At 42.2% G+C, this 14,091-nt stretch overlaps 1 protein-coding gene across 1 annotated transcript in view; it reads left to right on the plus strand.

Moving 5' to 3' along the window:
- The first annotated feature begins 1,278 nt into the window (after positions 1-1,278).
- The window catches only part of LOC121541726 (nucleophosmin), a 33,885-nt gene continuing 21,072 nt past the window's right edge, over positions 1,279-14,091 (plus strand). Inside the window, exons 1-8 of the mRNA XM_041850986.1 lie at positions 1,279-1,364; positions 1,674-1,756; positions 2,503-2,622; positions 4,312-4,405; positions 4,550-4,641; positions 6,412-6,473; positions 6,575-6,653; positions 8,048-8,146. Of these exons, the coding sequence (XP_041706920.1) occupies positions 1,313-1,364; positions 1,674-1,756; positions 2,503-2,622; positions 4,312-4,405; positions 4,550-4,641; positions 6,412-6,473; positions 6,575-6,653; positions 8,048-8,146 (681 nt within the window). The 5' untranslated portion in view covers positions 1,279-1,312. The remainder of the gene's footprint in view (positions 1,365-1,673; positions 1,757-2,502; positions 2,623-4,311; positions 4,406-4,549; positions 4,642-6,411; positions 6,474-6,574; positions 6,654-8,047; positions 8,147-14,091) is intronic.

The following is a 14,091-nucleotide window of genomic DNA, read 5'->3' on the forward strand; positions in this document are numbered from 1 at the left end:
GCTAAATAAACTAAAGTAAAAAAAAGTTACACAATAAAATAACAATCATGAGGCTATATACAGGGGGTACCGGTAGCGAGTCAATGTGTGGGGGTACGGGTTAGTCAAGGTAATTGAGGTCATATGTACATGTAGGTAGGGGTAAAGTGACTATGTATAGATAATAAACAGCGAGTAGCAACAGCGTAAAAAAGGGGGTCAATGCAAATAGCCCGGATAGCCATTTAATTGACTGTTCAGCAGTCTTATGGTTTGGGGGTTGAAGCTGTTAAGAAGCCGTTTGGACCTAGACTTGGCGCTCCGGTACCGCTTGCCGTGCGGTAGCAGAGAGAACAGTCTGTGACTTGGGTGGCTGGAGTCTTTGATCATTTTTAGGGCCTTCCTCTGGTATAGAGGTCCTGGATGGCAGGAAGCTTGGCCCCAGTGATGTACTGGGCCGTACGCAATACCCTCTGTAGCACCTTGTGGTCGGATACAGAGCTGTTGCCATACCAGGCGGTGATGCAACCAGTCAAGATGCTTTCGATGGTGCAGCTGTATAACTTCTGGAGGATCTGGTGACCCATGCCAAATCTTTTCAGTCTCCTGAGGTGGAATAGGCGTTGTCGTGCCCTCTTCACGACTGTCTTGGTGTGTTTGGACCATGATAGTTTGTTGGTGATGGGGACACCAAGGAACTTGAAGCTCTTGACCCGCTCCACTACAGCCCCGTCAATGTGAATGGGGGTGTGCTCGGCCCTCCTTTTCCTGTAGTCCACGATCAGCTCATTTGTCTTGCTCACATTGAGGGAGAGCTCCTCCTTATAGGCTGTCTCAGCACTATGGTGTTGAACGCTGAGCTGTAGTCAATCACCAGCATTCTCACTTAGGTTTTCTTAGGGGCAGTGTGGAGTGCAATAGAGATTGCGTCATCTGTGGGGTGGTATGCGAATTGGAGTGGGTCTAGGGTTTCTGGGATGATGGTGTGGATGTGAGCCATGACCAGCCTTTCAAAACACGTTATGGCTACAGACAGTGTTACTACACAGGTATAAAAGCAATATTAATGTAAAATGGTACACATCATTACAAAACAGCAATTTCATACTACAGTAGATGTTCAAATCTCAAGTATCACAGGCTTATTTCTAGTTCCTTTGCAATGACTCCATCTGGTGGACGTAAATCAAAGTGGGGTTCCCCCTTTTGTCTCACCCCAAGCTTTGATTCGATTGGACAAATATGATTTCCACAACTTCCTTTCAGCTATCCCATTGGCTTACTGAGCTGTCACTTGCCTTTACGGAACAGAACAATAACATTTAGGTGGAAAATGGCGGAGGATAGCGTCCCAGATTTAACCAGACCTCAAATGTATTTATTTGGTGAGCACGTCTGTACTGCCAAGATTAATTTTAGTGCACAGTTAGTAATGGCAGACATTTGTCCTTCGTTACATAGCTATAGCTCTTCCACACACACCAAATGTCTATATTAAGCTAGCAATGCATATTAGCTTCTCGCGCCAATTCAGCAAAACCCTCTTTTGTTTGCAAGTTAGCTAGCTAGGAAGCTAGCTGGCTAGCTAGCTAGCTTAACTTGTTATCAATGATACTGTTATATTTCTGATTTCAATGTAGAATGTCAACAGCTATTTGCTTAGAGTTTGCTAACCTGTGTGTTGTGAACTTCAGGTTGTGCACTCAAATCGGACAAAAAGGAGTTCAAAGTCGAGGTGGAGGACGATGATGCGGATCATCAGCTGTCACTCAAAGCAGTAAGATCATGATGCCAATTCTGAGATCGAGTTTCCAATTACAGAATATCATGATATTGTAACTAGCTAGCTACTTTGCCAAAAGTTCATCATGGCGTTTTAAAACAATAAAAATGGCCATCAGAATTAGGTCCTGAAAACGGATGCATTTCAGTATGCTACAACTACTGTGAGTTTCTTTAACTGTAATGATATAGCTAGTTATATGTTCTTAAATATTATTCATCAAGTCCATTTATTTGTACACTTTTTGCAGTATATTTATCTTTGCACCTGTGCAGACTGGCACCTGTTAGGGATTTTTTGGGGACAAAAACGTTTTATTTTATGTAATGGAATATGTAGTCTCTTTCACCTGTTTCCCTTTTGTTTCATTACCTTTGGAAAATAACAGAAGTCCCTTTGTACCAGTACGCCACAATACCAAGTTCACCTTTGTCAACATAATGAGTAGAGATTTCTAATAGTCACAGTTCTTTGATGTGTATTTAAAGGAATAACATATTCATCAACAGACAATGTGTTTTCTTATACTTAGCTGACCTTCTGCTCATTTTCTTACCATTGCAAATGATCCAGTTCCTATCCTCTAAATAGATATCCTCATTGTAACATTCTTTCAGTCACTCAAGCAAAGATGATGATTGACAGACAAATGAGGGAGACTGGAGGGTGTTGGCGTGTTCCAACATGGAAAAACATACAGTATCATATCTGTGAAACAGCTGTGTGTGTTGGTGTTGCAGGTGTGCCTGGGTGCGGAGGCCGAGGATAAGTTTCACACGGTGGAGATCGAGGGCGTCACATACGACGGAAAGACCACCAAAATTCCACTGGCTGTGCTGAAGCCGTCCGTGCTGCCCTCTGTGAGTGTTTTAGAATGATGAATCTCCATAATTCGTGCTCTTACTCACTGTAAGCTTTAGGAATGTTCTTTTAACCTTGTCCCTTATTCCACTTTTGTAATAGCGAAAAACACTCCACTCCATTACCATGCAATTACTAAGATAACATGTGTTGTTACTGTAGTAATTACAGTGTTACTACACAGGTCTACACAGATGCTACAGGTATTTTTGGCCATGACCCAAGTCACAATACTGGGCTGGATTCAATGAACCACACAACCTATTACTATTGCACATTTTTGCACACGCTACATTGGTGGCTATAGAGACAGCGACCTACGCTTGTTATGACAAGGCCATGCCAGTGAGGGGCTATGTCTCCATGATGTCAGCCTGGTTTCTCCTAAAGCAATGATAGGCAACTTTGATGGGGGTGGGGGCCACAAAAAATCTGAACTCAACATGCGGGGCCACAGTGGCTTGCGGGTCTGCGTACCCACATCTATACCCACACATGCAGTCAGAGCTAGCCCTAGCCTTTTGAGGACCCTAAGTGAAATTTAGTTGGGGAGCCCACCAAAACAATTTCCTGCAATTCTGCACATTTTGCCATGGGGCGTAGAGAAAATATTGCCGTTTTAAAGCAAGTTTACTGCAATTCTACACATTTTACCATGGGACGGAGACAAGATTTAGCTATTTTTTAAACTAACTTCATACAATTCTACTCATTTTGCCATGGGGCGGAGAGAAATCTTTGCAGTTTTTAATATGATATCTGAGTGAGAGTGACTAACAAAATCAATGGGGGCCGGCGGTCGGTAAATCGACCATGATTACTTCAAGTTTAGATACTGTAGCTGGCCGCTAGACTTACTTACCAATAAATAAAAAATGCTCTGTGACTGACATAACAAGAGAGAAACTGCTGATGCACAACCACATTTTGAAATTGCACCCTGTGTATTCTACTATTCTAACTCTCAGCAGTAAGTTGACACCCTGACTGAGTTCCCTACTGAGTTCCCTACCTGAACACTTCAACAGTAGCGGAATTGATCCACGATCATACAAAAGGCCGCTAGTTGCCCATCCCTGTCCTAAAGTAATCCAGTTTCTACATATTAAATGGAAAATATGACTGCCGCCCTGATCCAGAGGTCCAGAGAACACTGTCACTGTTTCTGACTTCTATTATTGTAACATGCTTGGCTTGTTGTCTGCTGCTTGACTTGTGTGTGTTTTGGTTCTGGTTCAGGCTTGAAAACACTAGCTGGGAGTGGATAATTGTGTTACTTTATGGAAGTTATCACTACCTGAACACTTCAACAGTAGTTACTCTAATACCTACACCTGTGTTTTGTTTGGTTGCCATCACCACCAGAACAATGGCCTGGCACTTAGGAATTCACATTCACAACTGTCTGGCAGCACCCACAACTTTTATGTTTAGCAAGCAGATACAAGTGAATAGATGTTTTGATTTTAATATGGTAATACATTAATATATCATTTGATAAGATACCTTTGCTAGCAGATCCATGGGGTTCCTTCCCCATGGGGAAAAAACAAGTTGAATGTACATTCTCTAATGTCATTTGTGACGTTGAACTTCTATGTTTGATAGTTTCAACCTCTCATAAATGTGAAACACTTAAAATATTGATTATTTTATTCCTCATTTGAATGCTCTCCCCTGTTTGGCAGGTGAGTTTAGGAGGGTTTGAGATCACCCCTCCGGTAACCTTCCGCCTCCAGTCTGGCTGTGGACCAGTGTACATCAGTGGACAGCATTTTGTCAGTGAGTGACTTTTTATTTGCAGTCTGCTCATTTAGTTTCTTTGGGCTTGATATAAGGTGACATTTTGACAGGTCAAGACAGCAACACTGAATTAATTATTTCCACTTTGCAAAAAAAGAGGCGTAACCTAATCTCAATTTATAGGTGTGAAGGACTCTGATGAGGAAGAGGAGGAAAACAACACATCACCTGTGAAGAGGCTGTCAAGCTTGACCTCAGGGAAGCGTCCTGCTCCGGTAAGTTCCTCCTGCTGTTTACTTAGCTCATACAACAGGTATATAATGGAATAAACATGTTGTATTGTATTAAACTGCATACATACAGTTGAAGTCGGAAGTTTACATACACTTATGTTGGAGTCATTAAAACTTGTTTTTCAACCACTCCACAAATTTCTTGTTAACAACCTACAGTTTTGGCAAGTCGGTTAGGACATCTACTTTGTGCATGACACAAGTCATTTTTCCAACAATTGTTTACAGACAGGACAGATTATTTCAATTATAATTCACTGTATCACAATTCCAGTGGGTCAGAAGTTTACATACACTAAGTTGACTGTGCCTTTAAACAGCTTGGACATTTTCTGAAAATGATGTCATGGCTTTAGAAGCTTCTGATTGACATAATTTGAGTCAATTGGAGGTGTACTTGTGGATGTATTTCAAGGCCTACCTTCAAACTCAGTGCCTCTTTGCTTGACATCATGGGAAAATCAAAATAAATCAGCCAAGACCTCAGAAAAGAAATGGTATAAGTCCGGTTCATCCTTGGGAGCAGTTTCCAAACGCCTGAAGGTACCACGTTCATCTGTACAAACAATAGTACACAAGTATAAACACCATGGGACCACGCAGCCGTCATACCGCTCAGGAAGGAGACGCATTCTGTCTCCTAGAGATGAACGTACTTTGGTGCGAAAAGTGCAAATCAATCCCAGAACAACAGCAAAGGACCTTGTGAAGATGCTGGAGGAAATAGGTACAAAAGTATCTATATCCACAGTAAAACGAGTCCTATATCAACATAACCTGAAAGGCCGCTCAGCAAGGAAGAAGCCACTGCTCCAAAACAGCCATAAAACAGCCAGACTACAGTTTGCAACTGCAAATGGGGACAAAGATTGTACTTTCTGGAGAAATGTCCTCTGGTCTGATGAAACAAAAATAGAACTGTTTGGCCATAATGACCATCGTTATGTTTGGAGGAAAAAGGGGGTCACTTGCAAGCTGAAGAACACCATCCCAACTGTGAAGCACGGGGGTGGCAGCATCATGATATGGGGGTGCTTTGCTGTAGGAGGGACTGGTGCACTTCACAAAATAGATGGCATCATGAGGAAGGAAAATTATGTGGATATATTGAAGCAACATCTCAAGACATCAGTCAGGAAGTTAAAGCTTGGTCGCAAATGGGTCTTCCAAATGGACAATGACCCCAAGCATACTTCCAAAGTTGTGGCAAAATGGCTTAAGGACAACAAAGTCTAGGTATTGGAGTGGCCATCACAAAGCCCTGACCTCAATCCTATAGAAAATTTGTGGGCAGAACTGAAAAAGCGTGTGCGAGCAAGGAGGCCTACAAACCTGACTCAGTTACACCAGCTCTGTCAGGAGGAATGGGCCAAAATTCACCCAACTTATTGTGGGAAGCTTGTGGAAGGCTACCCGAAACGTTTGACCCAAGTTAAACAATTTAAAGGCAATGCTACCAAATACTAATTGAGTGTATGTAAACTTCTTACCCACTGGGAATGTGATGAAATAAATAAAAGCTGAAATAAATCATTCTCTGCTATTATTCTGACATTTCACATTCTTAAAATAAAGTGGTGATCCTAACTGACCTAAGACATGGGATTTTTACTAGGATTACATGTCAGGAATTGTGAAAAACTTTGTATTTGGCTAAGGTGTATGTAAACTTCCGACTTCAACTGTACCATATTCCTCATCAGGCCTTATTAACAAAAGTTTTAAATACATTGTGTTTATTTCCCTTTGCAGAAGAAACTGAAAATGGAGTCAGATGATGATGATGATGACAGCGATGATGATGATGATGCTGAGTATGTATATTTGGTTGTTTAGTGTGTCTTGCGTCATGTATCTTTGTAGGACTACCATTAGGTAACCTGACAAATCAATTTTCTTGTTCTATTCTTTGTAGTGATGATGACGACGATAGTGATGAAGATGAGAGTGAGGTGAAAGTACAGAAAGTTCCAGCCAAACCAACCATAAAGAAAGTAAGTCCTGTTATTCTCTGTCCTCAAATTTAGCAACCATAAGACCTTGACAAATGATGCTGGGTATAGATGATGAATCTTACATGTCCACTAGATGTCATGTTAGACAAGGACTTGTCCATGTAGAGGAGCACGCCAATAAGAAATCCAACAAGTACTATTATGTCATCTTAGATAGCTAGGATTGTGACACATTTCACCAGACCTTGGAATAGCCACAGGATGAGACGTTTCACAACATAATCTAAAATGTTGTAGGCATATTTTATTGTCTTATGTCAAGTCTCATTTGTGGTATTGCATATCAGTGTCAAAGACCATTTTGTCAAATTCTTGTTGTTATTGCAAGTCTGGTAAACTATACATGTTTTTAGTGCTCTCATTTGCACTCGCTGACCGGCGGCCATTTTGCTCGAGACGGAGTGGGGGAAATTTTTTCATCTTGTTCCCTCTAGTACCCATCTGGTTTTTCGAGACTAAAACACAGGGTCTGCGGGTATAATGATCACATTTCTCCTCTGTAATCTACCTCAACACTCACTGTTTCACCAGCACCGTGCAGAGCGAGACGCAGTAAAGACAAAATGAGAAACACAGCCCACACGTCTAGGCATGGGAATTCCCATTTCCTTAACCCCCGCCCCCTCACCTAGGCCTACATGTCCTGTCCCTCTGTCCTCCTGCCGCATCTTTCTTTATTCTATCTTCCTCTCTGACATCCCCCCTTCTCTTGTCCAACAGTTCCTCATTGCACCTGGCCTTTGTCTTTGAACAGTGTGTGTACGTGGCTGTGAACGTGCGTGCCTGTGTGTGTATCATTGTGTGTGTCTGTTTGTGATTTTGAAGGCAGCGTCCAAGTCTTAACTGTGCCAGGCCCGAGAGAGATCAAAGCGAGGCAGATGCACATACCTGATATGAGCACTGACTCTAGCCCCAGGGCCAGATGACAGCTGAGCCTTTCTGTCACCTGTTGATTTATTCTGCTATCCCCCTCTACAGATGCACATCTTTATTCGACTTCCTCTTCTTTTCTTTGCTCCGTAACTCTTTGTCATGCTCATACTGTATTATAGTGATGAGCAGTGACAGCATGGGTATTAATACGCTTCCTGGGTTGAAACACTGAGTGGATGGCGAGCATACTAATTACTGTTCCCCCAATACCCTCCTTTACTAATTTCCCATTTCCCTCCTTTTGAAGACTGAGGTAGTGTATATAGGCAGACAGACAGGCAGGCAGGCAGGCTTCTAAGTGAAATGGTCTATTTTGACAATAACAACACTTTTTTGCTGTGAACGTTATGTCATCCCAATTGAAAAGATTAGTAGAATTGGATTTTCTATTTTGTATGGTGCTTCCTGCATGTCTCCCAACTAGTTCTGTTGTCTGTCAGAGCCCGGAGCCTTTGGGGAAGAAGCCGAAAAGTGTGACATGGGCGCAGAATGGCTCACCAGGGAAACAAGGGGGACCATCAGCTAAACCTCAAACCAAGGTAGGTCAACTCTTACACCTGTTTAGACCTCTTTAGGCCAATGTGAAGCCAGAGTAATTACTCACATCCAAATTAAGCGCTGGTGGCTGCTCCCAAAAGTGGTCTTTTCATTTGGCAGATAAATCGTAGAGTTTTCAATCTATGGGAAAAGGTCATGTGATTCCAAAATAGGCCTAGAGCTGAGGAGGCAATGAGAGATTCCAAATAGTTGTTTGTGTTTAGGCAGTTCCAAAGCAGACAGTTTAAAGGGGCAGTCCCAAAGCAGACAGTTTAAAGGGGCAGTCCCAAAGCAGACAGTTTAAAGGGGCAGTCCCAAAGCAGACAGTTTAAAGGGGCATTTGTGGTCTAGGCTTCAAAATAAACTCATGGAAAACACATGTTCTCAGCCAGACAGTTTAGAGTGAAGAATCTTAATAACAGTGTTATGCATTAAAGAACATAATTGGTTAAAGAAAACTGTGATAAATAAAAAAGTATACCATTTTACATTTACATTTTAGTCATTTAGCAGGCGCTCTTATCCAGAGCGACTTACAGTTAGTGAATACATTTTTTATTTTTTTAATTTTTTATACTGGCCCCCCGTGGGAATGGAACCCACAACCCTGGCGTTGCAAACGCCATGCTCTATCAACTGAGCTACATCCCTGCCAGCCATTCCCTCCCCTACCCTGGACGACGCTGGGCCAATTGTGCGCCGCCCATGAGTCTCCCGGTCGCGGCCGGCTGCGACAGTCTGGATTCGAACCAGGATCTCTAGTGGCACAGTTAGCACTGCGATGCAGTGCCTTAGACCACTGCGCCACTCAGGAGTACAGTTTCATTTAAGGACCAAAGGATTGACAGCCGACCCATATAGATTGCAAAATAGTTGGGAAGAGATTTTTGACGTACCGATTCCATGGCATAGTGTTTATGAACTGATACGCAAAACGACGCCGGATTCTAAACTTTTTCAATTTAAATTACTATATAAAATTCTTGCTACCAATAGAATGTTATTTATATGGGGGATACAATCTTCCCAGCTCTGCAGATTTTGCTGCGAAGAGACAGAATCATTAGATCATTTGTTTTGGTACTGACCATTTGTAGCTTGTTTTTGGACACAGGTCCAGGAATGGCTAAAGGATTGCAAAATTTACCTGGAGCTAACTCTGCAGATAGCATTACTGGGTGATCTGAAAAGTCATAGTCAATCGATCAATAATATAATAATACTTTTAGCAAAAAAAAGTATTTTCAATTTACAATCTGTAGAAACAATGAGAATAGAAAGGTTCAGAACTTTTGTAAAACATCACAGTACAGTTGAAAAATATATGGCAAATAGAAATCCAATATGGATGGTGTTAAGAGATAGATGGGTGGTGTTGAATGGAGTTGAAGGATGGGACTAATAACTACTAACAACAACTAATAACAACAAGATAACTAATAATGTAAGCATACTGTGTCCATAATAAGTATATAGTTTATAGGTTGAGAGCTTTTGTGAAAGAGCACAGTTAGAAAGATATGGCATATAGAAGCAAACCGGATGGACATCATGAAAATGATCGGAGAGGTTGCGGGTAGAGGAAGTTCAGGAGTAAAAACAAACAAAATATAATTATTGTAAAATTGACTGTGTCCCTAAAATGTATATAGTATGTATAAGCTGGAAGTAGAGGCCTAAGCATTGTTGTTCACTAGTTTACTCCAGTTAGGGAAGGGGTGGTGGGGTTGGGAAGTAATAAAGGGAAATATATTTTTTTTAAGGATTTGTATGTATATATATATGTGTGTGTGTGTGTATAATATATATACAGTGAGGGGAAAAAAGTATTTGATCCCCTGCTGATTTCGTACGTTTGCCCACTGACAAAGACATGATCAGTCTATAATTTTAATGGTAGGTGTATTTGAACAGTGAGAGACAGAATAACAAAACAAAAATCCAGAAAAAAGCATGTCAAAAATGTTATAAATTTATTTGCATTTTAATGAGGGAAATAAGTATTTGACCCCCTCTCAATCAGAAATATTTCTGGCTCCCAGGTGTCTTTTATACATGTAACGAGCTGAGATTAGGAGCACACTCTTAAAGGGAGTGCTCCTAATCTCAGCTTGTTACCTGTATAAAAGACACCTGTCCACAGAAGCAATCAATCAATCAGATTCCAAACTCTCCACAATGGCCAAGACCAAAGAGCTCTCCAAGGATGTCAGGGACAAGATTGTAGACCTACACAAGGCTGGAATGGGCTACAAGACCATCGCCAAGCAGCTTGGTGAGAAGGTGACAACAGTTGGTGCGATTATTCGCAAATGGAAGAAACACAAAAGACCTGTCAATCTCCCTCGGCCTGCGGCTCCATGCAAGTTCTCACCTCGTGGAGTTGCAATGATCATGAGAACGGTGAGGAATCAGCCCAGAACTACACGGGAGGATCTTGTCAATGATCTCAAGGCAGCTGGGACCGTAGTCACCAAGAAAACAATTGGTAACACACTACGCCATGAAGGACTGAAATCCTGCAGCGCCCGCAAGGTCCCCCTGCTCAAGAAAGCACATATACAGGCCCGTCTGAAGTTTGCCAATGAACATATGAATGAGGATGAACTGGGTGAAAGTGTTGTGGTCAGATGAGACTAAAATGGAGCCCTTTGGCATCAACTCAACTCGCTGTGTTTGGAGGAGGAGGAATGCTGCCTATGACCCCAAGAACACCATCCCCACCGTCAAACATGGAGGTGGAAACATTATGTTTTGGGGGTGTTTTTCTGCTAAGGGGACAGGACAACTTCACTGCATCAATGGGACGATGGATGGGGCCATGTACCGTCAAATCTTGGGTGAGAACCTCCTTCCCTCAGCCAGGGCATTGAAAATGGGTCGTGGATGGGTATTCCAGCATGACAATGACCCAAAACACACGGCCAAGGCAACAAAGGAGTGGCTCAAGAAGAAGCACATTAAGGTCCTGGAGTGGCCTAGCCAGTCTCCAGACCTTAATCCCATAGAAAATCTGTGGAGGGAGCTGAAGGTTCGAGTTGCCGAACGTCAGGCTTGAAACCTTAATGACTTGGAGAAGATCTGCAAAGAGGAGTGGGACAAAATCCCTCCTGAGATGTGTGCAAACCTTGTGGCCAACTACAAGAAACATCTGACCTCTGTGATTGCCAACAAGGGTTTTGCCACCAAGTACTAAGTCATGTTTTGCAGAGGGGTCAAATACGTATTTCCCTCATTCAAATGCAAATCAATTTATAACATTTTTGACATGCGTTTTTCAGGATTTTGTTGTTGTTATTCTGTCTCCCACTGTTCAAATAAACCTACCATTAAAATGATAGACTGATCATGTCTTTGTCAGTGGGCAAACGTACAAAATCAGCAGGGGATCAAATACTTTTTTCCCTCACTGTATGTATATATATATATTTGCGAGAAAAAAAACAACATATTGGAAGTGATGCAGACAATTACATTGATGGAAGTTACAATCTATCTGCAATATTAAAGCTGATCTAACCCCCCAAAAAAAAAAACTTATGCTGTTGAACATTAAAAATGGCAGATATCTTTCAGCATATAGGAGTTGTGATGCGCATAGAGCATACACATCAGCTGTTTGTTCATGGGGGTCAGTATAGAAGATCCTGCGTGCAATAGCTACATTTATGTTAACAGTCTGTCACAAGAGACTACATTTGATGTAAATAAAGCTTATTAATACCTATGTATTTCCATAGTAGTTACATAGTCACCTTTTGAACGTTCACAGTAAGACACATACTTATTATGTAAGACGTGTCTGCTCATAAGACCACTGTTCCAGAAGTACTTGCCAAACCTTCAACAAGCTGCATTTAATTAAAGCACTGCAAAGAATGCGATAAATCCCAAGTAGCAATTAGCTCAAGACTGGTACTTAATTACTTAGGTGGAATGTCTTGGACAGCGGCCTTACAAACCCGAGGATTGAACTCTCTGTGTTAAACAAACACATCTGACCCCTGAACACATTTCCCAGGATGGGGTTTAAGACCACGACCCCTCGGCCTGACCTACCGTTTTGAGTTGCAGACCACCTTTGATGCCAAAACACGCCTCCCTCCCACCTTTGCAACCTTCTCATTTTCCACCCATCCTTAAGAATGCCCTAATCAGCCCCCCCACCCACCCACGTAGCCCCCCAAATGAGTCTAGCTTGACTTGAAACAGTAGCAGTGACCTTTTGTCGCAGTAATTTCTCTCTTGTATTGACATAACATAGACTAGCCTCGAACAACAACAGGTTGTTTTTGCCTTAATCAAATAAGAAATTAACGTAAATTAATGTAAGAGAACCTCTCATTTAAATTTTCAAAACTTCATAGCAGTGTCTCAAAGTCTGAAGCTCCTTTTCTCTCTAACAATATGTAAGGTAAGACGCCTTCAACACTTCCTGTCATGACAAGAAATGATCAAAATCCTCACAGCACATTGTTTCGGACTGAAAACGGTACCCTTTGTACGTGATGTCAGACACTAATGCACAATGAGGTGAGACTTGCTATGCTAATCACCGGGGTGGTGCGTAGCCCTCGTGGCAGCGTGCGGTGTGTGTCAGAGCGAACGCTGATTAATCTAGCTAATTCTGTAATGGCCGCTGTTCACCATGTCACGACAGCCGTTGTTAAAATGGTAGTGGGGATTAACCAACAGGCTAACCGCCGAAACCTCCTCAGTGATTTCCCTAAGGACATGGAGTAGCCAGCCAAATAGAAAAAGTAGCCAGCCAGGGAGTTTCGGGATGGGGGTGGTTTAGTTTTCCTCCATTTCTGCTCAGCTGCGCACAGCCCTATTCTGTGAGCAAGCAGAGTCACTCGGCTACAGAGCAAGAGGGGAGGGTCGAGGAAAGGGGACAGTCGGAGTCGAAGGAGGCTGAAAGGGAGCAGAGTAGGGTCGAAGATAACGCATGGCCGTCTGTGTAGGGGCTGAGTAGGTAGGGTTGGAGAATAAGTAGCAATAGCTTTTATAACTTTCAGTCTTTTTACTTTTATCGTATTCTCGAGCAGAGTGAGGCTCTGTCTCCACTACCTTTTGTTCCTGCAGTGAGGATTCAACATCTTCATCTGTTTTCAGAATTAATCTGCAGATAATCGCCAAAAAGCAGTAGTAGCCTACCTGTATGCAAATTACTGATGCGATTCAGTTCCCGGCGTTCACATTAAAGACCTGTTCAAAAAGAGCTGTTCTTAGCAAACAACCCATCACTAGGCTACACTGACAAGTCACTTTAGCGGTCACTGACGAGTCACTTTAGCGGTCTCTGACAAGTCACTTTAGCGGTCACTGGCAAGTCTTGACATGGGCTTCGAATCCTAGGAAAATACAAACAAGATCTTTGGTTTACTGTCCTGATGAGATGCCATGGACATATAACTACGTTGTATGATTTATGAATAGCAAAGGGACATAGGAGATTTACTTTATTCAGTCAGTTCGACGCCTTTTATAAACTAGTCAACACTTGCTGTTCGGTCATCAATCAAAGCGCAGTAAATAGCCTATGCACCCCGACTCCATGGCTGGCTATATGAAACGGGAAAGAAAATAAATGAATGTTTCCCAAAACAATAATGAAGTGGATTTCAACTCATCGTACACATTTACATTACAGGAGACGATGAAGAAGCATCATGCTCTCCCTCGTCCGTAAAAAGAAATTAGACTGCAACCACAGCGCACAAAAATAACACCAGTAGCGAGAGGCAGGACTGACAAACCAACAGTGTTTCCCTGTCATTGCTTGCTTTGTGACTGATAGGCGCCTGTCCTATCAATAGATCACTAGAAGATGCATTTCGTTCATTCTAGCGGGAAAAGGCTACACAGACTTTTCTGACAAGCGAATTGAATCTTTTAAATGAAACGAAGCCCAGTTAATTTATGGAAACTAACTAGGCTTAGGGAA

This window comes from Coregonus clupeaformis, chromosome 3 (assembly GCF_020615455.1).
Source record: "Coregonus clupeaformis isolate EN_2021a chromosome 3, ASM2061545v1, whole genome shotgun sequence".
NCBI classification, from domain to species: domain Eukaryota; kingdom Metazoa; phylum Chordata; class Actinopteri; order Salmoniformes; family Salmonidae; genus Coregonus; species Coregonus clupeaformis.